At 39.1% G+C, this 24,467-nt stretch overlaps 2 protein-coding genes across 2 annotated transcripts; both read right to left on the bottom strand.

The window, feature by feature from the left end:
* Positions 1-3,450: 3,450 nt before the first annotated feature.
* atf7ip2 (activating transcription factor 7 interacting protein 2) lies at positions 3,451-12,009 on the bottom strand. The gene is made up of 14 exons (XM_084744207.1): positions 11,924-12,009; positions 10,909-10,994; positions 9,821-10,062; positions 8,084-8,159; positions 7,806-7,931; positions 7,309-7,377; positions 7,160-7,216; positions 7,017-7,077; positions 6,872-6,924; positions 6,518-6,563; positions 6,224-6,300; positions 5,841-6,002; positions 5,559-5,761; positions 3,451-4,141 (listed from the first exon to the last, which is right to left on the bottom strand). The coding sequence occupies exons 3-14, from the start codon at positions 10,048-10,050 to the stop codon at positions 3,931-3,933; spliced, it is 1,371 nt and encodes a 456-aa protein (XP_084600333.1). The 5' UTR covers positions 10,051-10,062; positions 10,909-10,994; positions 11,924-12,009; the 3' UTR covers positions 3,451-3,930.
* A 5,557-nt stretch (positions 12,010-17,566) lies between these two features.
* Positions 17,567-21,543, bottom strand: emp2 (epithelial membrane protein 2). Its single transcript, XM_084744015.1, has 4 exons — positions 21,260-21,543; positions 20,598-20,706; positions 20,369-20,509; positions 17,567-18,655 (listed from the first exon to the last, which is right to left on the bottom strand). The coding sequence occupies exons 1-4, from the start codon at positions 21,335-21,337 to the stop codon at positions 18,486-18,488; spliced, it is 498 nt and encodes a 165-aa protein (XP_084600141.1). The 5' UTR covers positions 21,338-21,543; the 3' UTR covers positions 17,567-18,485.
* Positions 21,544-24,467: the final 2,924 nt, after the last annotated feature.

The raw sequence follows: 24,467 nt of genomic DNA, 5'->3' as shown, positions 1-24,467 counted from the left end.
TCTTTCATCAGTGGTGCTTGTTTCAGCAGTGAAGCAGACAAAATAAAAAGAGAAAAGTAGCATGCTGCACTCTCATGCTTAACTGATGATAATAATATCACATCTCACAAGTGTTTTCATGACAAATGCAGTTTAGAGACCAGTCATGTAGTGTACAAAGCACAACTTCAACATTTATGATTACAAATTAACAAATGCTACACTCCTAGATTTGAGGTCAATCGTTTTCATAGATAATGGTATTCCATTAACTTCAAGAGGTAAATGTAAAAGCTCACAAAACTAAAATAACAAGTATACCTGTGTTTTCAAGCACACATTCATTAAAGGAGTAATATTCCATCCACATCATCCATTTTAGAGGAGGGAAGGGACTGAGGAAGCAGGTCACCATTCTGCCAACACTTCACTTTAAAACTTTACAGAGCGCATTTGCTCCCTAATCACTCTCTCTGCTCCACCTCTGCCTTCTCTATCTGGCTCTTCTGCACCATCTCTTTTTTTTCCCCCCTCTTTCCCTCGCCCTCTTTTTATAAGCTCTCTCTCCTCTGCTGTCAGCTCTAATTAGGCCACTGTGTGTGTGTGTGCACGAAATCTGTGTGTGTCAGTGTGAACGTGGGTGCGTGTTTTTTAAGTGGTCTTAGGAGGCCCATCACTCTGCTGCGCTCTCCCACCGGGTCCTGCTGGTCGAGGGGAGACGCACACACACATACACACATTAGTGACTATTGCTGATGCTGGGAGCAGACATTCAATGTGGGTCTAATGACTCCCTTTACAGCTGCGCTCCCATTCCTTCATACACAGCATAATATCAAACTGTGCCTGACCAACAGCGCAAAAGCAGACCTTCTTTGAAACCTATAAGCCTAAATTGTTACAAATCGTGCCACCTATAGATGCATTACACGCGTATTCTGCCTGTGGGAGAGAAAATAATTACACTCATATGTACTCTGAAAGGTAATGCAGGTAAGACAAATGTAACCCACTCTTAAGCACTACAAAGTACACCTCACTCTAAGTTCAGGAGAAGCTAAGAAATGAGTAACAACTGCAAACACTTTGAGCAACACAAGTAATTTAGCAACTTCAAACTATAGTTTTCCTTCACATTTACAAAAGAGGGAAAATGGAAAAAAATGAGAGAGATTTGAGCACAGTTGTGTCAATAGTCCTTTAAAGTTTTGGCTTGGTTTTGTTAATACCTTAGTGTTAGTGTGTATTGTCATTCTCTTGTGTTTTCTCCACAGTTATGAGGGTCAATTCAAGTCAGGGGGCCTGTACCATGGACGGGTTTAGGGTTTTAGTCCACCTACTGGTTATGGAAGGGTATTACAGGTTGGGAACACACATGTCCAAGCTGAATTATGTTTGTTAACCCACTATATATTTAACCAAATCTATGTTGCTGGGCTTCAGTCTCCTCGACAATGGCCTTGATCTCATCTTCCAAAGACTTTGCTTTTCTCTTTTGATCCATGGGTTTTCCTGACTAAATCCTCATTGGTGCCAGCATCATATCAGGGAAACTGTTGATTGTAAGACATTTTCAGTTAATTTGAGATTTGTGTAAAACAAATGGGCTTCTTAGAACCTGTGTCAGAAGGGTTTGTTTTTATGCTCAGTATCTTTTATGAATCAAACATAGGCACGCCATCAGAAATGACCTTAAGACTAAGTTCAACATATTTTATAAATGTGACTGGCAGAATCAAACTACATAGGATTTTTTTAGAGGATAGAATACACTGAGAAGTAAATAAAAGCACATAAAGTTTTTTAAAAAACTGCACAAAAAAGGGAAAAATTAATGTGAAACAACTTTTTACATTTTACTTTAAGTATCAGCTCAGAATTATTGTATATCCACTCTGCACCAACTCTAACTTTTGTAATGGATGCAGTCACTAGATGTTAATTGCCATTATTTAGAGCTGGATACCACTATCTCTGAGTGGAAAACATTTTTCGTGTGTGTATGTTTTGCATGAACTGCCCCTTTGAGGTCCAGCCAGCTCCGTGAGTCGGGCTCACAAGTCTCCCCGAATTTGACTGAGTATGCCAAGCCTCTGTTGTGACTGATAGGGATTGTGTCCTGTCTTCTTCACTTACACATACTGAATGTAACCAGACAGCACAAGAGAGAGAGAGAGAGAGAGAGAGAGAGAGAGACCGTTGACTGCTGCCAGCTGGCAAGAAAGCACAGCGCTATCAAGCAGGAAAAAGAAACATCTGGAGCACAACAGTAGCTTTGTGTGTAAATGTGAAATAGAAGGATCGGATATAAAATATGTAGTCACAATGTGAAAACTGTTTTCTTTTATTAGCAGTCAAAAATCAACCAGACTAAAATCACAGTTCCTTTCTATCTGCCTCTATGTGGTGATAATACTTCTACACACCAGATCTCATGAACTAGCACTGGGGAGCTAATATAAGAGCACTGTATTGTATTGGACGAGGAGGAGTGATGTCACTGATGTCATTTGTCCAAAATGTCCTAAATGCGCTGGAGAGGGCAACAACTGGATCTACTTCCTCTGTAGCTGTAAATGTTTTTCAACTTGTCCCCATAGGAGAACCATTTTGTTTCCTGTTAAATGTTCCACCTCGAACCCAACATAAAGGGTTATACCTACAACCATCTGTCAAAGGTTCTACCCAGAACCCCCAATGAGAGATTCTACAAAGAACCCTTCTGTGGTGTAATGGTTCCATCCAGAACCATCATCATATTCCAAAGGTTTTATCTAGACCACACTCAGGGGGTTCTCTGGAGAAACATTTTTATTCCAAGGGTTTAATCTAGAACACACAGAGGGGGTTCTACCGAGTTACCGCTTTATATTCCATGGGCTTTATCTACAACACACTGAGGGGGTTCTACAGAGAACCTTTTAACGTTTCAATGGTTTTATCTCAACCTCACCTAGGAGGTTCTACGGAGAACCTTTTTATATTCCATGGGGTTTTATCTGGAACACACTGAGGGGGTTCTGCAGAGAACAGTTTTACATTGCAAGGGCTTTATCTAGAATTCACCCAGAGGTTCTTCCAAGAACCCTTTTATACTATGGTTCAAAGAACACTGGACGAACCCGATGACTAAAAACATTGTTCTTTGGATGAAAAGGGTTCTTAATGGAACCCTTAGTCATACAAAGAACCCTCGACAAGCCTTTAATTCAAAAAAGGGTTTTCAGAAGGGTTTCCATCTGCTGCTTGTTAAGTTGATCAGTAGTACTGAGCAGATTCCAAGGCAGTGACTATGATGTACACAGTGATATAAGCATATTTACCCCTGGTTGATGACGGCAAAGTGCTCCTATCAGCAGTAATAATTCAAACTCTGTCTAAAACTCAGTATATAATAAAGATAAATATAAAAATAATGTAAAAACAAATAGAAATATTTAAAATTTTTAAAGAAATTAAAAACAATAATGGCACTTTTTTCATTTACTTTTCGTATTTTATTGTCCAATGACAAATATTCAAAAATTATAGTAAGCATACATTTAAACTTTGTCAACTTTATTAGGTCATGAGAAACAAACAAACAAACAAACAAAAAACAACATTCTGTTTACAGTAATAACATATTGTGAGATGACCTTTTATGAAATAACAAGTTTTGACTTATAAGCACCTGAGTGTGTGTGTGTCCTTCCTAGAAGCAGAATAAACAAAAATATTGTGTTACAAAAGCTGCTTCCATTGGAAAGTAATCACTGCTGGAGGGCACCACAGATGAAGTGAAGCTTCATTTGGGTGCCATTCCATTCTGTGTTATTTCATAGTAAAAACTAAAAATTAGTTCTGTTTTGTCATTACAACTTAACAACTTCAGTAAAAACATGTGAAGAGTGGGAAAATCTCAGTAGTCGCCTGTGTCGTCCTTCTCTTGAGCCCATATCCTCCTCCTGACTACTCAGGTATCGCTGCACTTACAACTTTACTGTAAGGTCCGTACCGGCCAAACTTGTCTTTGCCCACCACAGCGACACACACCTTGTACCCGGGCTTGTACTTGTGGATCATCACACATATGGGCAGAGGGATGGCCTTCACCTCACCAATGATTTTCCATTTTGGGAAAACGCCACTGCCCTTGACCTTTTCCATGGCCATGTAGACGCTGCAGCGGGGAGAGAGAAGGAAAAGAGAAGGGGCAAAATAAGCATAACGTGGAAAACCACTGACAGGCTGAACTCTGCCCCCATCTGGTGGTCAGATGGTGACATAAGCAGTATAGTGTAATATTCCTGAGACACATGTGTGGAAAGACATAACTCCTGAAATCGAACAGTTCAGAGTGGCTGCTTGTCTCCTGAGCACGGCGATGATGGCAACATTACATTTAATTCAGATGTTCCAGATGTTGTCTTGATATCTCAGATCCTAAGAAAAAATCAATACTGATTGTAGCCACCAACTTGTACTGATTAACAATAAGCTGAACAAGAACTTTTCATCACAGCTGGTTTTTAGTTGGTCCAGTTAATGTTGATTTATAGAATTAACTGAACACAGCAACAATTAGTGACCTGATTCTCTCTCTCTGATTTCAGTTTCTTAAATGTGAGTATTTTTTGGTTTCTTTACTCCTCTATGACAGTAAACTGAATATCCTTGGGTTGTGACCAAAACAAGACATTTGAGGACATCATCTTAGACTCTGGGGAACATTGATAAATATTTTTCACCATTTTCTGACATTTATAAAAAACACAATTATTAATAGATTAATAAAGAAAATAATCAACCAATTCACTGACTATTAAAATAATCACTGGTGTCAGCTCTAGTTGAGTTGAACTCATAATTTCAAGGCAACTTACTGCAATAGATTTTGGAGTTTTGAGGCAAATGTAATCTCTTTAAATCTGAATTAAACTAAACAAAAAAAGCTTTTCCAACCCTTTGAGTTTTACAAACTTAAAAAAATGCATTTCAAAATTGAGTCACACTGAGCTGTGAAACTCATTTGTCACTATTTGGGTGCCTGAAAATTAAATGGTTTTAATTGAAAATATTAAAATATTACCCATTAGTCATTTTTACTTAATTTAATAGTTTTGGGGGGATTCTAAAACTCAAGTTTATCAAAAAAATTAGAACTAAATTTTCTTAACAAATAATTAGCAGGTGGTCCAACTTTTTCAAAACTTTAAAGGTTTGAGTGAAAAAACAGACAAAAATCTGTTGCAGATTTCCCAAACTTAGTCTTTTTTTCAGTGTGGCGTTGTTTTCCTCTTGTGAGTCTGTGCGGGCGTACGTGTGTGTGTGTGGCTGTGTGTAACTGTGCCAAAATGACATCTACCAGAGCAGGATCTACCACAAAAGTAGTTCTGAGTAGTTCACCAAGTGTTTATATGTCTGTGGACAGATTTTGTCAAAGTGACAGTGTCAGAACGGACTGCAAGACATAGTCACTAAACTTCAGTGTTGTGTAGCTGAGATTAAACTGAAGGCTGAGATCTAATACGGGTGTGGTCTGAGCAAGAGGGACCCCGCAGACTTTATTGCAACATACTCAACACACTGCTTCTCACCTGTATCCATCCATGGGAGGCGCAGAAGGGTCTATCTCCTTCACGTTCCAGAGCACAGAGAGGCTAGGGGGATTCCTGATGAGAGCCAGATGTACCTCCGGTTTCTGGGGGATGTTGTACGAGGCCGCTTCCATGTTGAGGACGGAGGGGAAAGTAGTGGGCGGAAGAGGAGGATACACGGGTTTGTCCTTTGGAAGTGAGGACTGTGACAGTGGAGGTTATTGTTAGTAGCAAACACTCAAGTCAAATAGTGCTGCGAGTTAGCATGAATGTGTGTTTTACCTGGTTTGAGTCTGAGTGACTGGGACGGTTACTGTTGTCAGGGGAGAGACATTCTTTTTTCACCGGCCCAGGTTCTGCCTCCTCAAACTGCTTAGACTCCTCAACATGGCTTTCATCTTCCTGCTCATCATCTGGCTCTTTCTTTATGATGCTCAAGAGTTCCTGAATTAGACAACAGTGTGGAAAATAAAAATGAATGAATGGAGGCAAGACGCAAAATAAACATGAACAATGAGAATAAAAAAACTAAGTGACATAGGATTTTATGGAAACATTTTTTTTTTTCCTTGTTTGAGTAGCTTGCCATTAGTTACACATAATAATAAACATATTAATCCATGGTATGTTTAGAAAATTATATAACAAATATCAAAGCTTCCTACCTTCTTAGGAGAGCCATGAGGAGGAGGAACTGGAGGAGGCAACTGCTTACTTAAATCTGCCACGGCAGCCGTCAAAGCTTAAAACGGATTAAGTACAATGACAAGTTACAGAAGAAGGGACAGGAAAGAGAAGTCACTTATTCATGTACTCACTGACTCATATTATTTAATTTGGTTCATTATAAAAGCTTATCATGTCAGTTTTTCTTGCTGCTTGCTACATTCAGCATACATTTAACACAGTTTAAACTTATGGGATTTAAATATCTGCTTGTACATATAAAACCATTTTACCTTCATCATCAGCATGCATCTTCTTTACTGCCCTCTTTGTGGTTTCCTGGATAGAAACGGGCCAATCATAGTCAGGACTAACTGATGTAGGGTTGTATGAGGCACTTATTGATACTCAGTGTACAGCACATACCAGTCCACAAGACCCCAGTGTGGAAAAGTAGAGAGGGGCACCAGCATGAAAGCTTAAGGTCAATATCAGTGTAAGTGTGCACTGTATTTCCAGTTTGGTTGGTTTGCAGAGAGCGATACTTGGCTTATATAACAACAGTTTCCCCATCACTTTTAAAGTACTATTTCAAACACAAAAACTAAGTGACAAACCCAGAAAGAAGGAATGAAGTACATATTTACCATCATTTGAAAGAGCTCCCCACTCTTGTCCATGTATTCACTGCTCTTTTCGTCTACAGAAGCATAAAAAAAGCATGGAATAAACACTCATGTGACCCACAAATGCAAATACTCATTAGTGCACAAAGGCTTGTTGGGATCTTACTTTGTGACACGGTTTCCATGGGTTCATTGTCAGAGTCTTGCCTGCAGAGTTGGACAGCAAATCAAATCAAAAACTGATAAAATGCAAATAAATCAAAGACACAAATTCCCATCAGGGCCTCCATGACCTTCACTGAGGACTACTAAAATTGGTTCTACATACCTGACGGTGCCAACATTAACATGGGATGGCAGCGGGTTCTAAAAGTCAAACATTTTGATTTATAAATTTGTAATGTTTTTACACACAATTCACATGCATTCATGTGTATGTGCATTTGCCTGCATCATACCTTTTCCTCTTTCGTTGTCATGCAGGCAAAAGCTGCTTCAGCTCTCTTGGTTAACCTGTTAATTCGAGCCTGAAGAAAAGAGGAACACTCTGTAAAGATTTATTGGGTTTAAGTTATTCTTATTCTATTTCATGTTTGCTTTTAAGAGATAAGAAATAGCAGGATGACAAAAATATGAATGTTAAGATTGTAAGCATCTGTGCACAATTCTAATTCTAATGGGGGGAAAAACTGAGGAGGAACAATGAACAATGGATGAAACTAGACAGCAGAAATATGGATTCTTAAAAGATTTACCAGCAGCTGTCAAATTCAGAAAGGGCCAAGGGGAGGGAAAAAAACAAAAAGGCAAGAGACTGATTTTAAAACAGCTTGATGAAATTAAGGAATGAAGAAATTAAGAAAAGACGGAACAAAACAAGTTCAAAGAACAAAGAGAGGCGGTGAATATGTCGGGTCCTGTCATCAGTCAGTGAGTTTAATATGTGTGCACCAACCTCCAGTTTTTGGATGAAGCTTTCATTTCCATGATCCTGCTGTTGAATAGTTTCTATTAACCTCTGTAACTTTGTTTCATTTTTTTTCGCTGCACTGTGAACCTCCTGATCTATCAGAGACTGCACCTGTGGGCGCGCACACACACACACACACACAAAAAGTAAAAATACATGCAGGCATATGACAGAGCTAACTGCAAATACATTTTTATAATACAGTATATGCATGTGCATATGCAAGACTATACTTTTAATAATCGCACAATATTGTCTCTTACCTCAGATTGGGAGAACTTAATCTTTTTATCACTGCGTCCAGGGGAACGTGACACGGAAGGCATCCCATTCTTCATTCTTCATACATACAGACAAACGTACAGACGAAGAGTCAGGATTCATTTTCTCTGCACTGAGGGGTTTCAAAAAATTCACCCTTTTTATCTTGGTACCTGTACAGTTATTCATGGAAATATGTCACACTGAGCAAAGCAAGAATGATGCATCTGTTTTCATGAAGAAAAAAAACTTACATCTGTCAAATGTAGCAACATAAAACATTAACTGAACGTCATCTTTTTTTCTCTACAGAGCCCTGTCTATTTGTCATGGCAAGCAGTGTTATAGTGTTTTGAATGTGGAAGAACCGGAGGCAACTGGGGTGTAACAACACTTGGTGTGTAGAAGAAACTAATCTGCTAATCAACATAACAAGTGTTGTAGATTATGTGACATTAAAGCTATCAGCAAAATGCACAAATGACTCATTACACACAAGAACCAGAACAGAGCCGACATCGCATTTCACCTAATTTCATTTTTACATACTACAATCTGAAGTATAAGCCTGAGGTATAACACTAAATACAACACATGTATGAGCACAGTAGTTTCACAATGGTTGTATAAGGTTGATTCAAATAAACTGATACTCGCACTGCTTGCACAGTAGCTGTAGCTAGCCAAAATCGCTAAACAATAAGGTAAAATACATGACATATACCATGACACATCACATAAATGCATGCAACTACACTTGGTGCAGCCTGCTGTAAAGAGAAATGGTAAAATATGGTGTGATAACCAGAGGAGCTACTGCAGTATAGAGTACAACCATAGCAGCTACATGCCAGAAAGCAAGGTGTGCAAAAGGAGCATTTCAATCTTGATAAATCACTTGCAGAAGCATCACACAACACATTTCATTAAGTTGTACAAGCAGTTGAGTGCAAAGAAGACAAATGTACTGCAGCAGCAGTAAAAGAAAAAGAGAAACTTCCTCAGGGTCAGCAATAAAGCAAAGCAAGTAACAGAGTACAGCTTGCATTCCGGCATCCAGAGACTCAATTCTTGTTCCCAAACCTTCATTTCATCTCTGAAATGCCTGTCAAGCACATTTATATGAGGTTTATAGCTAAATTCAACCTTAAGAGTTTTATACATTGTGCTATCTTAAGCAAAACGCATATTCCTTCTCAAGGCTTTACTGAGACAGATAGCTGCACAAATAACCTATAGTTTAGGTGTATTTATTTAGCATTCTATAGCAACAGACTGGATTAAACAGGCAGCAGAACAATGCAAAACATTTTCTATTTGCTGACATTTAGCATCAGGCAACTAGTTCCCTCTGTTGACCAGTTAGAGTCATCACATCTGTTTTTGTCATTGTTTTCTTTCAGTAGGTGTGTTCTCACATCAACAATTAAGTGAAAAAAGAGCTGCTGAGTGCAGCATCTCTTATTATTTTTGCAATACCGTGTTATAATACCAACGGCATATGAAAAATAAACTGTGACTGAAAGTTTAGGTCATATCACCCGCCTCTAATGCCAGGGATTCACACCAGTCATGCTGAAAACCACATGCTGCATTTGCAGCAAGCCATGCAGAATCAAACAAACAAAAGCAGGTCCATGCCGGTAGATCATATTAGAGGTCAAACTGTCAGCCACTACTGTAAGCCAAACATTTATGAAGCTGTTCTGCAAGCGTGAAGCTGTCGGCGGTTAACTCACACATCCAGAAGATACAGGGCGACTTCTGCATCAGACCTCAATCCCATTTGTGCTTTCAGTGCACGCCACCTCCCACCTGCTGATCCAATGTTCACTCGAAATCTTGATGCATTACTGGGCTTCCGAAGCAAATGTTTGCCCTTCTTGGATTTGATGGAAGGAGTCTCTTTCTTGTGAGCTGGTCTTTTGAGCTTCTTGGAACCATGAGTTGGATCTTGAGTATTTGCCATACTTTATTTAACCTGCAGTGGTTAAATGGTGAGGGATGGAATGGTGATGGTAGAACGTGAGGGGTCATAAGACAATGTGCAAAGTGAGGGGGGTGGCTGGCTTTGTCCGCAACTCATCAAAGACAATTGGAAGGCTGAAACCTGGCAATAACTGCAGCCACCGTAAGTTTTGTTTCCCTCACAGACTGTACATAGAAATGTATAACCATGATGACTGACCACAATACAATCCCTAACATTAGTGTAAACAGTTGGCAGATGGGCCAATCTAAAAGATCAAAGTACACATCAAATCATTTTTTCCTAAAGATAGTTTCTGTCATTTTAGGTAGTTTTTATTACACTGGAGTTTATTTAAGTGTTAATTTTTCTGATCAGTTTGGTTTTAGTTAGTTATTTGATGATTTAAAAAATGGCATTTCAAGATATTATTGACAGCTGAGTTCAACTGAGTTCTGCAGCTACAACGCTGATCACTACTGCACAGACTCTGGCTCCAAATAACGTCATCAGTGCAAGATGGAAGCACTCTAATCCAGGATATTTTGTCTTCAGGTTCGTACAGTGGGAGGAAGTGGAGATGTGTCATCCATCTTTTATTGATGTCAGTGATTTACCTCCACATTAATGGATTCCTGTTTCAACAATATCATGGTACATACATACTGTTGCTAAATATATTCTTCACTGTAAGCCAGTATTCTACTGTTCTGATATCAGTGTAAGACATAAAACTAACTTTTTAAACTAACCCTGCATCATATTATACTTTTTTGTCATAGAGTTGTGTCTAAGCATCAGTGAGTCCACAAAGTTTTAAAAAGTGTGATATATTGCCATAATAGTTATTTGTCCAACCTCTATTGTCTAATATGTTCCTCTTCGCCAAGCTTCGTCTGTGCTGTAATTAAGTCCTTAACTTCTTTGCAATGTTGCCAAATGCTCTGAAACACACAAAAATGTGCAAATTCAGATTAAGAGCAACTTACAATGCAAACTCTACATTTCAGTATATGCTACTAAACAACAAAAGCCTTCAAAAGTGGACTTGCATTAATATGCTGAATTAAATTACAACTACATGACAATTTTTACAACACATCCCATGAAAAAATAAACTTTCTCACCAGTGTCTATATGAAATTAACCGCATACTATTATGATCGACTAATCACCTTCAGTATTAAAAAAGAAAAAGTCAATAATCTCTGATTGCAGGTTCTTGAATGTTTATGTTTTTTGGTTTCTTGACTCCTCTCTGACAGTACACTGAATATATTTATGTTGTGGAAAAAAATAAGGTTTCTGTGGACGTTATCTTGGGCCTTGGGAAATACTAATCGACATTTTTGACCTTTTTCTGACCTTTTATAGGCAAACAACTATTTAACAATTAATGACTAAAACAATCGACCGATTAATTAACTATGAATATAATAATTAGTCGCAGCCTTAAACACAATACAAATCTGAGTGATGTGGACATTTGAGTTTTTGTTAAATCTGCCTTGGCACCATGTAAAAGAAACACTGAAGTTATTTCAACTCATCAGCCAACACTAAAACACAGTTTTCTTTACATGCTGTCTACTTAAATACTAACAAATTCACTCTCACGTCTTGCTAGCTAATGTATCATGTTGACAGCATTTCACGTTGCCCAATGAACTGGATAAAACAAGCAGCAGCAGCTCATGCTTAATAAATTCATTGTTTCTTAAGAGGAAGCTGCTGGTCTGCAAACAAGCTAACTGCTAATAGCGTTAGCCAATTTAGCGGATGTTTTTAGCAGAATATTCCTGTATCTAACGAAGATATAACTAGCAAGCAAGCTGACACGTAGCTATTATACAGCTATATCCAAAATACTCACAAATAGTCACGACTGTGCGATCATTTTTAGCTTGAATGCCTCATTACAACCGTTATGTTGTCTAGTAACATTACAACTCAACTTAACTTAAACTCCGCCAGCAGCAGCCACACGCTATTACTTCCTGAACGATCCTTCAAAATAAAAGCTTCACTTTTTGGCATCCAAAAAGTTGTATTACCGCTGATTACTGAATTGAAAAATATTCTTATACCTAAACTAAATTTCCAAAAAATAAATAAAAATAAATATATAAAATAAATAAATATTTTTAGTTTGCTCCTCCTCTCCAGTAATCCCCACAAAACCCAAAAACTTTCTCGGAGCATCAACAACTTAAATTTTCTAGGATTTTATTTCTGCCTCAGCAGCGCAGTTGATCACCATGGCCACAAAACTTAAGACACACCTTTACAAAAATGCAACTCATCATGCTTCCTACCTGATCTGTATTTCTCGCCCTTCCTGAATCCTCATAGCCTTCTCATGACTTCAATCTCCGTCTGTCTTTGGACAGTCTGCTTGTCTTGCATCACAACTCCCTTCACACTGATTACTCTGTGGGAAACATAGTTTCTTCCACTGCACATTTCATCTCCACACTTACCACATATCCCTAACTGATGCCTGCACACAGGCAGACTGTATCCAAATTTCCGACGTGTGCTGAAAAGGTCTGGGAATAAGAGGCCTGAGTGATATGGTTCAAGAATACTCTGGCAGAATTTGTGATCCAATGTCCAACATATCAGATCCTGTTTAACGACTCATCCAGAACATCCTAGACTATCACCCACTCCGTTACACTCTTTATCTACCTGCATCAAAATCATATAATACAACCATCAACATCCTCTACTGGTGATCTTCTTAAGTGGAAAACATGACACTTGGTATCCACCTCACTGTTATTTTCAATGTTCTCACAAACCCCACAGTGATTAGACCATTTCTTTTACACTAACTTCACCAAGTTTGCCCTTAATTCAGCTGGTTTATCAGAGAGAACTTCAGATATGTTCTCACTCCCAGCCAGTTTTAATTCCAGTCATGTTCTTTTTCATTCTCGTCACAATCTCTTTTCCTTCCCAGCGAGGCTTCGTAGTAAAATGGGTCAGGTAATATGAATGATTCAATTTCAGATTTGGCTCACAACAAGGACATTTATTTCTTGTAAAATACATTTATTGAGATATACATCAGATGAGTGGGGGCGACAGAGGAAAAAATAAGCACCAGGGAAGATGAGTCTTTTTTCCCCAATCTGTTGTTCTGACATTAGAGCAGCAGGATTCACCGAGCAGAGACAGGTTCATTCTTTTCAAGAGCTTGTAAAAGTCTATTCTATAGACGAATCCAGCCAAGTACCGGAAGTTAACAAGCCGCCATTGCTGCTCACTATAGTTAGCGTGAATGAATCTGAGCCATCATATGAAGTTTATTATTATTTCCTATTTTTACATTTACTTTTTATGCAACGTTACTTTTGAAAACAATGTCTAGGAAGTCAGGAAGACTCTGTGCAGTTTGGCTGCTCCAACAGTCGTACCAAACTTCAACTTTGGGAAAAAAACAAAAAAACAAAACCAGAACTCAGACGGAATCATCTGAGGCCAGAGACTCTACAGAGCTTTGCTGACCACGATGTGTCATAATGGATCAAAAATATTAACAGAACGGAACTTTGTTCCTGAAAATCTACCTGATGAAAAATGTGAATTCCTATATATGTTTTTAATATGTGTTACATGGTATTCCATCACTTAAAGATGGTCTGTTTTTTCTCTTCTTAATTATCCATTTCTGGCTGTTGTCACAACCGACATCTAACTACTATATAACATTTGAATAACATCAATAAAATAAAACCTTCACCACTTCATCATCTTCACCACCTTCACTGAGGGCCGCTGTAAATCCAATTATCCATGCTGTCACTATTTACAAGAAACAGCAGACACGGTGTATAGAAGGGAACCCCAGATCTGCAGGATCATTTTGACTAAAACAATGAAAAGACTTGAGGAAGTCTCGCAAATCTGGGGTTTCCTTTTAGACCCAACCAGAAACATTGAGAATGATGGACATGATGTGCCATCGCGGCAATGGCAGCGCTGCAAGATGGCAGAACACACAAAGCGGTCACCGGATTCGTCTATAGCCTGGAACCCTTAAACCAGTGGTGCCCAATCCTGGTCCTCAGGGATCACTGTCCTGCATGTTTTAGATGTTTCTCTGCTCCAACACACCTGATTCAAATGATCAGGCTGTTGTCAGGTGATGACGAGCTGATCATGTGAATCAGGTGTGTTGGAGCAGGGAAACATCTAAAACATGCATGACAGGGGTCCCTGAGGACCAGGGTTGGGCACCACTGCCTTAAACTATCACCCACATTGTGTAGTTTTCTATCAGTCCACTGGGTGTCAGTAGCAGACAGACATTATAGTTTGATGACGTGAATGCATGAAAAACACAGTAATATCTTACATGTTACAGAATCTGCATGGCTGTTGCAACAGAGGCAAAAATAAATACCAAATTTTTATTTAATTTGCCTAAAATAGAAATAGCAAAGCAGAGACACTCCCATTTAACACAGCATATATGAACCATACATTTATAATGTCTGAATGAATCCTACGCAGGGAAACAAACTGTTGGTTAGGTTCTTCAAACAGACTCTCAATCAAAGCAGAATTAATACTTCATGAAGCATTAGAAATATTTCAACTGCCAAACACGTTTAAAAAAATCCCTATAAATACAGTTTTGATTTGATTATTTGTCACTATGGTTATTTGTATAGCTCTACTTCGACTAAGATACAGTACTCTACACTGACATGAAAAACACACTACAGGAAAATGAACACAACCATAGATCAAAACATTTCCAATTCCAAATGACGGCTCTAATAACTCTGAGGTGACTGCTGTGGTCTCTGCTGAGTATCTGTAATAACGTTCGCACAGAACTTAAAAGAGCAATATGTATCAGATGCACATTCAAAAATGAGTCCCACAATCCAAGTAATGAGTTTGAGCCGTGGACTTTAGATTAAATAAGTTGAAATCCTATTTAACATACAGACTCAAGGAAGCTCAGGCAGGCTGCAGGAACACTTCAGGAGCGCAAGATGAGTGCAACATTGTAATTTGACAACAACAAGCGACGACGAATCCTAAAATGTCAGTTGTTTATAACTGTCAATTGTCTGTCAAGGTAAAGTTAAAGATCAGTTTGAGTTCAGTGACTGTCTGCCAGACTCCTTTAACATGTTGCTCAATTTCATCGTTATAAAACTCAAAACTCACATCCAACGTTAATTTGAACCAAATTAGTTAAATTTAATTAAATTATGGCTAGAATTCAAATTTCAAAGGACAGCAGCGCTTATTGTCATAGAAGCAAGTATTTAAATTTAGCATGGTTAATTTCTAAGGACACGGTTAATCTCCAAGGACATATTATTACCATTTAATGATTTACTCAAGTAAATATATTACAGATTCCTCCTTTAAGTTCAAGTACTTGATTTATTCTAAATTTAGGTGTTTTGAAATGATCACAGCTAAACCAAATATAGTCAAACTTTACATAATCTATGATAAACAGTGTTTTGCAAAAAAATCTATTTTTTAACCTTTTGTACTACAATAACTTACTTTGCATCTCGATATAAACAAAATTAAAGGGATTTGCTGAAAGACAAAAACTTGCATGCAAACAGGAGGCTATTATTTACTTTTAAGATGACAACTTCAAAACAACAAACATCACAATCTTGGCCTGCAGTATGTTTTGATCATTTTCAAGTATCATCTCAAGATAGCAGAGCAGTTTATTCACTTCTGTCCTTTCCCTAAATTATAGTAAGTCACTGGGCTCTGTGGTCCAGTGAACATATTCCTATCACAAAACAACCCAGATTATTTGCATCCTCTAAATGTTTCAAGTCCTAGCAGCTGCAGACTTTAATACCCAGCTGGTCTGTCTTAACTGTTTCACCCCCAAACCAACAACAAGAAAGAGGAGAAGAAAAACAGTTACTGTGGGATCAAACATCTCCACAAAGACTGTGGATGGAAATAATTCTAGGAATTGGTAGCAGGTACAATACATTAACACATTTATTGTTGTTAAATGCCAGAGCACGAGTGCGTAACATGTGCACACGGGTGATCGAGATGATTCAGTTTTGGGCCAAATAAACAGAAGCCCAGCCAGAGAGGGAACAACATGCCAAGACTTAATTACTTCATACATCCTCGGTCACCTGCTAAAATACACAACAGTGGTTTTCAACAATAAATAGCTTTTGTCATTTTCTCAGTGAAGCTGTGAACAAAAAAAAAAGACAATAACAAAGAAATGTTCATTCTTATTTCAAGTTTGCACGTTTCTATGTTGTCATTTGAAATCCCAAACATCACAGCACATCATTGGTTCCTTTTTCACCATTAAAACACAAGTCAGTAACATAAAAATACAAACAACAGGGGTTAAAGTCCTACATATTATACCTCAGCTACTGCTTCACTACACTTCCTGTAAGCTATGGTTAACATAAGATCCTATTTCTTCTATTTTTATCTAGGAATTTAGTATTTCAGTCTTAGAAATAAGTTTATTTGCAATTACCTTAACTATACATACACAGCAAATATGTACAAAAAAATTCCATTGACTATAGATTCACAAAAAAAAAAAAGTATGGACCCTTTGAGAAGTCCAGGGGCCTGTGTCCCAGTAAGACATATCTTCCCCCTTGTCTTCAACTTTCATCCTTCATGATTAGATGTTTCAGACAGGTTCCTGTGAATGGACTTGGTAGGAAGCAGAGAACAACGGAACAACAAAAGGAGACCGATCATTATGTTGGGACACTGCACACGGCCTGTGTAATGGCTAAGTAGAAAGGGTAGTGAAGGCAGGTTCTCGCTGAATGTAGCAAGGAGCTTCCAGGGCCTTTTTTTGTGCAGAGCAGTGAGGCACATGTTGCCAGTCTGCATTTGAATTGAATAGATTTGACCTAAATGTGATTTAAAGTCTGTGTAAAGCAATAATTATTTAGTGAGTTGGTCACATCACAGAGACGTGTGTTGTCAGCCACCTAGCCAAATTTGACTGATTACAAAAATCGCTAAGAATGTAAAATTACGTTTCAAAATAATGAAATGCTCTGAAATGCTGGGGATGTGTCCAATCCACTGTCTGAAGAGCCTTGGAGACGGATGCTCTGTCTAGCAGTTTTATTGGACTTGTACAGACGTATATGTTTGAGCCACCAGAACCAGAGGACAGTGATCGATAAACTTGCTCGAGAACCAACTCCTCTGCAACAGGATGGTATTTCATGTCAGGTTGTTGGAACCTAAGTGAGTAGTAATTGCCAGCTGATTTGGAAGGGAATGACAGAATCAATAAAGTTACCAGAACCTGATCCTGAACACAGAAATGGTCTATAGGCTTGATTCCACCAAGTATGGCTGCGGTCCATTACAGTTATGCCACATGCGCCGGAGCTGACTGCTGCCATTTGCAAGCTAATAACAGTAACAAGCTACATTCAGCTTCTCCTGTGTGCTGAACATCACTGCTGATGACTTAGGTTTAGCGCCTCCCCCTCAATGATTGGTTGAATTTGTTTTTTAGACTGCCCTTGCTCACTGCAATTTCAAAGCAAGAAATTCTCAAACATGGTGTTTACTGCTTATTTTGCTACTGATGTGTCTTGTAAAACACGAAAAGCACCACGTGGACACATTAACAAGATTAAAAATGTGATTTTCACTAGAGTAAGGCTTTAATAAAAAGACCCCTTGCTGACTCAGCATCATAACAGACAACAGAGAACTAAACTGCATAGCCTATTTGCCCATGGCAGAAGCACAAAAAGCAAGGAAAGAGGATCTAATCAACAAAATCTGAGCAAATAAACATAATCAGCTGGGAAAAACACTCTGCTGCTGAAATGCCTCTGAAAGCTGCTGCTGGGGGCTGCAGTCGTGTGGAGGACAGATCAGAACCATTGCACAGACGTGGCGTGCCCAGCAGAATCAGTGGGTAACTCCACAATTCAGTACCACACAGTTCTCAGTTTTTCACATTTTTTCAGCAACCATTGCCTAACATGTATAATGTGTTCAGTAGAATATCTCTGAATTTCCTTTGCACAGACGTTGAATAAATCTATCTAGGTGGGGAAAAAGCATTGCAAATCAAATGTGAATCAAGGTGTTTTTCTCAGTTTGTTTCCAGAAACATATTGTGGCATCTTTGGCACATTCAGCGAGAACAATTAGGAAGTAGAAGAGTGTGCGACTATTTGGAGTTGTGAGTGTATAAGGTGGATAAAAAATGTGTTGCTGAATGCAACTGGTGAATTGTCTGGTTCTGAACCTGAGGCTTGAAATTGCAGATCGTTGGTGCATTTTCTTACCTCTAATGGTACTGTAAAATCTAGAGTTTGTTGAGGGGAACTGTATAGCTTTTATGCATTTGTGTCCAAGTCTTCCTGTTTATATATTTAAATGGCTGCAGGCCTGTGCAATCACATCTATTTGCGTTTCCTGAGCACCAGGTACATGAGGCCGCTGATAAGAGTCATGGGGAAGCTGATCCAGGCCAGGATGTAGGAGGAGCCGTATGAGCCTTCCTGAAGACTGGCTACATGAAAGCTCGTCTTCTGAGCCGTGTAGATGGACGCTGCGATCATCACACATAGAGCTGGGAGGAGGAAAGGGAGAGGAGGATGGAAATAACATTTGACAGTTGATGGATGAAGGAATGCCATTTTTAAGTCTGAAATATTGATCCAGCTGTTTCCTGCAGCCACTTAATGCAACTTAAAGGAATAGTTCTGGAAATACACTTGTTTGTTTTCTGGCATAAAGTTAGATGAGAAGATCAAGACTAGAGGCATCATCTGGGTTTTTTCCAATATCAGCCTTTCAAAGTGGTACTGTTGCCAAATGATGCCTGGCTAAGGCAAATCGGGGCTTGAAATTGAACAATATAAAAACAACTTGCTTCAACCATAGATGATATATTAAATAGGATTATGGGTGTCCCAATCCGATATTGATATCGGATATCGGTCCAATATCAGCCAAAAAAAGTATCGGATTTTATTGGACTGCATCTAAAATCTCCGATATAAGCGCTCCAACAAGCAGTCCATTTTCCGCTCCAGCACTTCTATCCATAGGTGACTCTGGTTGCTGACTATTGTTCTCTGTTTGAGTAACATCACTTGATCAAGCTTTTTCTAACATTCCACACTACAAAATAAGTAATAAAAGTATGTATGATTCGTGCTGATATCATATCGGATCGATATCGGTATCGTATCGGAAGTGAAAAAGTTGTATCGGGATGTCCCTAAATAGGATTTCAACCTATCTTCAACCTATCTCATATATCATGTATGCCTCCAACCTGCTATTTGGACTGCTGCACCTACTTTTGGACACACAATTACCATTCTGCCCACTCCATCTGTCTGTTAAATATAAGGCTAGAGCTGGTTAGCTTAACTTACCCTAAACATTGTAAACAGGGGTAACAGCTAACCAGGGTCTGCCCAAAGGTATTAAAATCCACTTACCACAACCTCTAAAGCTCAATAAACCAGACTAGCTGCTTCACCTTGTATCCAGTCTTTATGCTAAGCCTAGCTAAATGGCTGCTGGCTCTAGCTTCATGTTTACCTTACAGACATGAAAAAGATATCAATCTTCTCATCTAACTCTCTGACAGAGACACTATAGGCGTATTTCTTAAAGTTTTAATTTGCCACTATTGACACAGCTAAAGACTACCCCTACTTTATAATGTTTTGAAGCCCTATACAGTAATTTTAAAGGGACTGTTTGCCACAAAATCAAAAATACACATTTTTTACTCTGGCCTGTAGTGCTGTTTATCCATATAGATTATTTAGGTGTGGGTTTTGGAGATATCAGCCATAGTGATGTGTGCCGTCTATCGAATATGACTGAAGTACATGGCAGTCGGCTTGTGTTGATCAAAGAGCAAAAAAATACATTTGAAAGATTCAACACCAAGGTCTATTTCCAGAAACGACTCTCTTTCTAGTAGAAATGTGGTGGTTCTGGTAGATAATACTGCAGAAAGAAAGTAGTTGCTAAATGAAACTGTTCACAAGAAGATCAATGAATTACCTTGAGCAACCAGGATATGATTTTTTGGAAAGAGAGCTTGCTTCTGAGTTTTTCAGACGTGTTTTCTTTGGACGCTTTGACCACCACAAGCTTTAGTGCCATTTAGTCCCATTAGATTCGACAGAAAGCAGACACCTCTACGGCCGATATCTCCAAAACTTGGTAACTCACAGCAAAACAAAAGATAAATGATACAGGTGAAAACAGCAGTTGCAAAGGTGCACTGAAAAGTTAAATGTTTGTGTGTGTTACTCACAGGCCAATAGTTGGATGATAGCAGTGAAAATGAATCTCTCTCCCTGCTGGAGCCTGAAGAGCTGGAGGATGAAGACGAAGAAGCTGACGCAACATAAAATGGTGGCCAGGATCATAGTGGCCTGGACGGCCTGCAGATAGGCTGCAGAGAGAGACGAAAGCAGGTGTTACACACACAAACCTACGGTACACACACATACTGTAGGCTACACCGTTGCACGCTGTCTTACCTGCATCAGCAGTATGGCTGTTCTCCACTGGAAAGCAGGTGGAGTTACAGGAGTACCACAGGTCAGAGTAGATCACCTCGCGTCCGGGTGGTGTCACCACCCACCACGCCTACATCAGGGAGGGACACAGAAGTGGTTAAAATGACTCAATTGTCCTGTACTGCCATGTTGTTGTATGTTCACTCTTGGTTTACACCACTGGCTTTAAATAAAAATGGAATATGTGACTCCACTTCCTCCCAGTTCACAAAACCAAAGCCAAAATATCCCAAAAGCGAGCACTGTTGTCTCACGCTGGGGACGGCATCTGAAGCCAGAGTCTCTGCAGTTGGAGCTGGTTTTCAGGTTCTTACCAGCTTGTCAACTCAGTTGCTTAAGTGTCAGTCATGGCATGAAATTCCTTTTAAAAATAAAATAACTAATAACCACACTGATGAGAAAAACTGAGAAAAAATCAGTGTAATAAGAACTGCCTATAATGATAGAAACCATGTTAGAGGAAAATTTATTTGACATGTAGTTAGATTGAACACTGGGGAGCCAGGATTTATGACTTATACTGCCACCAGCCACCAGAGGGTGATTGATGTGCTTTGGCTTCACTTTTGAGGACTTTTCATGTTGTCCATTTCTAATTTACTATGTCAGCGCTTTATACTCACATTGTGAATGGTTGCAACGAAAAGGAGGATGGCTGCAGCCAGATGGAAGAGGATGATGAAGGCTAAGATGATCAACATGGCTGCCCTTCACTGCGGTGAACTTATTTGCTGGTTGTGGCTGTTTTCAGTAGCTGTCTGTGTCTCCCACGGTGCTGTCTGTGCAGACTGTAAGCTTCAGCTTCAGGCGGACGACAGTCCTGCTGGATGTTGCTGTCACACAGGCTGGTGATCAGGTGGATCAAAGTCCTTCACAAGAAATTAATCTGTTGGGAGCAAAATATATGTAATACTTCAATAACATACAATAACATATGAATGATTAATCCCATGAGTGTCATCAGTTTGCATTAAACACAGATAAAACTATTGATGAGGTCTGACTTTTTACAGTTTGTATATCTTTTGCTGCAGTATTTCTGACCCCTGAATATCTAAACGCAGCATATAGCAGACTTCTGCAACCAATTATCAAAGTGCAACCTTTCCAAACAACAGTAGACATAGGGGAAAAAGCCAGAGAAATATTTTCAGTCTCAGAGTCTCCCCTGAAATTACACAAAATGCTATGAGATACAGTGTGTCTATATGTATGCCAAACCGTGTGTGTGTGTGTGTGTTTGAGTGTGTACAGTGTGTGGGTTTGTGGTGTTTACTCAGCAGTGATTGAAGGCCTCAGTCCTGACTATGACTTGTTGATAGAAGCGAGAAGTCGACTGTTTACATCTTCAAATGGGCAGTTTGTGCTCTGTTCAAACACGCTATAGTAGCACAGCAGCATTAAGAGACAATTTCATCCAATGGGTCCAGGAATACCAGTGCATCAGGATGCTGCTGAGCATCATATCATATTATTCTCCAGCAACAATAATAAAACAATTCTTATTTTCATGTGATAGACTAATGAAAACATATTTCTGAACATTATATTCTATTCCTGCCAAATTCTGCCAACAGATCCCCCTAAATATCACTACACACAATGGACGCTTAAACAACCACAGCTGCAGATGAAAATCTATCTGACGTCACTCAAGCAGAAATCATGTTCATGGAAGATCACATTTAGTTACATTTACAGACTTCCTTCCTCACTCTCTGACGTACCCTGTGTTTCCCAGGAAGTTACAGCAACAGGCGACCAAATTAAACCCACATACCTTGCATCAACTTACTGCTTAATATGTAACATAGGTCAAGTGGTCTTTAGGCATTTCAATGCAGAAGTATTATACATTACGCACATTTAAGGTGCTGGGATGAATGACGCCTTATTCCTTTGTTTTTGCAGCATGACCTTGGCATTTGTAGCATTATAACACAAACTAAAAGTCCATAAGTGTCTGGCTTCAGATAACACTGTTTACAGTCAACAGGTGAGATATGATCGTCGTCTGAGGCCTTAATTTTGTTATGTTTCTGAGCTTTTTTGAGAATCAAGGACTGCATCAACTACAACTGCAATTTTTTTCATAGGGATATCCTGTATTCTTTATTTTTGTGTTGCTTTCCTTTGATTTTGTACAATAATTGGAATTGACTCAAGGGAAAATATTCCATTCATTCCCCAAACAGCCAGAAAACCATTTTGATTGTATATCCAGAAAAAGACTTGCATATGAAATGCTTTGTCAGCATCATTTTGTTCAACATTCACACTTCAAACTAGAACTATCACCTCCAGGTTGTTTGCCTCTGCAAACCAGTCAAGTTGCAGTTTACATCCATATCTGTCCAGACTCATATAATGTATGTAGTGAAGCCTCTGAAGGAATTTAATGAAAGGTATCAAGTAATCACTATAATAACATGTATGATTCCAATGAATTATTTCCAGGGAGAAACATACTGTCTTCACTTAGAGACTACAGAGAAGACTGATAGAGAAAATGTCATCATTTCAGTATTTTATCATATTAGATATTTGTGTGAAATTTTGTCATTATTAGGCTAGTGCATGAATTCTTGAGTTACATGTAAAAACCTGTTTTGTAACGTCACAGTGACCTTGACATTTGATGAATGAATGGTTAGATGAATGAAGACCAAAATCTAACCAGCTTAAGTGGATGTCACTGTCACATCATGATAACGGGATGGTCATGATGTCACAGTGACCTTGACCTTTTGAGGCCCAAAATCTAACCAGCTCAAGTGGATGTCACTGTGACATCATGATAACGGGATGGTCATGATGTCAAAGTGACGTTGACCTTTGACCATGAAATTCTGATCAATGCAGCCTCGAGTCCAGTTGAAGCGTTATTGAGATACTGCGTTCACGAGAATGGGACAGACGGATGGACAACCAAAAACATAATGTCTCCGGCCATGGCTGTCACCAACGTAGAGGCATACCAATCACACCAGACAGAATCTGGAATCAAGAATACATTTTCTCCAATTATACAACATCACTTTAAAATCTGTTTTACAAAAATATGAATGCAGAGTAAAGACTACATCTCCCTGCTCTCTGGGTACACTGCACACATCAAACTCGGTCTAACTCTCCTGTGGGGATAATGCACATTAAATTACATATGCGCACACATATACACAAGTTCAATTTCAGACTACCACCAAAGAAGTTCAGAAGCTGAGCAGGCAGAGACACAAACATGTTTAAAAGCACGTGTGAGTGGAGGCACACGCACACACATACACAGAGCCAGACAGCAGAGGAATTAGCCCTCTCCGCCAAAATGGAGTCACAGTAAAAACAGCCTCTCCCCGCCGACAGGAAGCAGGCCGCCGTTTTTGTGTGCGAGCATGTGGCTGTGGGGTGTGCCAGAGGATAGGCCCTCCCTGTCTGAGTTGGGGGAAGGGGGAACAAGGGGCTAAATAGTAAAACGGAGGTGGCGAAACATCAAAAGCGAGCTATACTCTTTTCATGAGACATGGGGTTTGCGGTTTTGACTGGAATGTAAACAGCAATAGTTGTTCTCGCCAAATGCTCTTGATCATAATCCTCTGAGAATGAAGCTAAGGAGGACAATAACGTGGCAACAGACACTTTAATTTGCACCTGAACTTTGGAAAAAAATAGGAATATGGCACAATTGGAGCTGAAGCTGGTCATGTGTGAGCCTGCAATTGATATGGCAAAAATATTCTACATGTTTTGTATGGTAGTTTAGCACTAAATATGTTTTTATATACTTTTAGACACTTACGTCAAATACAAAACAACACACTTTTAGAAATAAAA

Source organism: Lutjanus erythropterus, chromosome 19 (genome assembly GCF_056507025.1).
Source record: "Lutjanus erythropterus isolate fLutEry1 chromosome 19, fLutEry1.hap2, whole genome shotgun sequence".
Lineage (NCBI taxonomy): Eukaryota > Metazoa > Chordata > Actinopteri > Lutjaniformes > Lutjanidae > Lutjanus > Lutjanus erythropterus.
The sequence above is the reverse complement of the archived record's forward strand: the minus strand, read 5'-3'. Positions and strand labels throughout refer to the sequence as shown.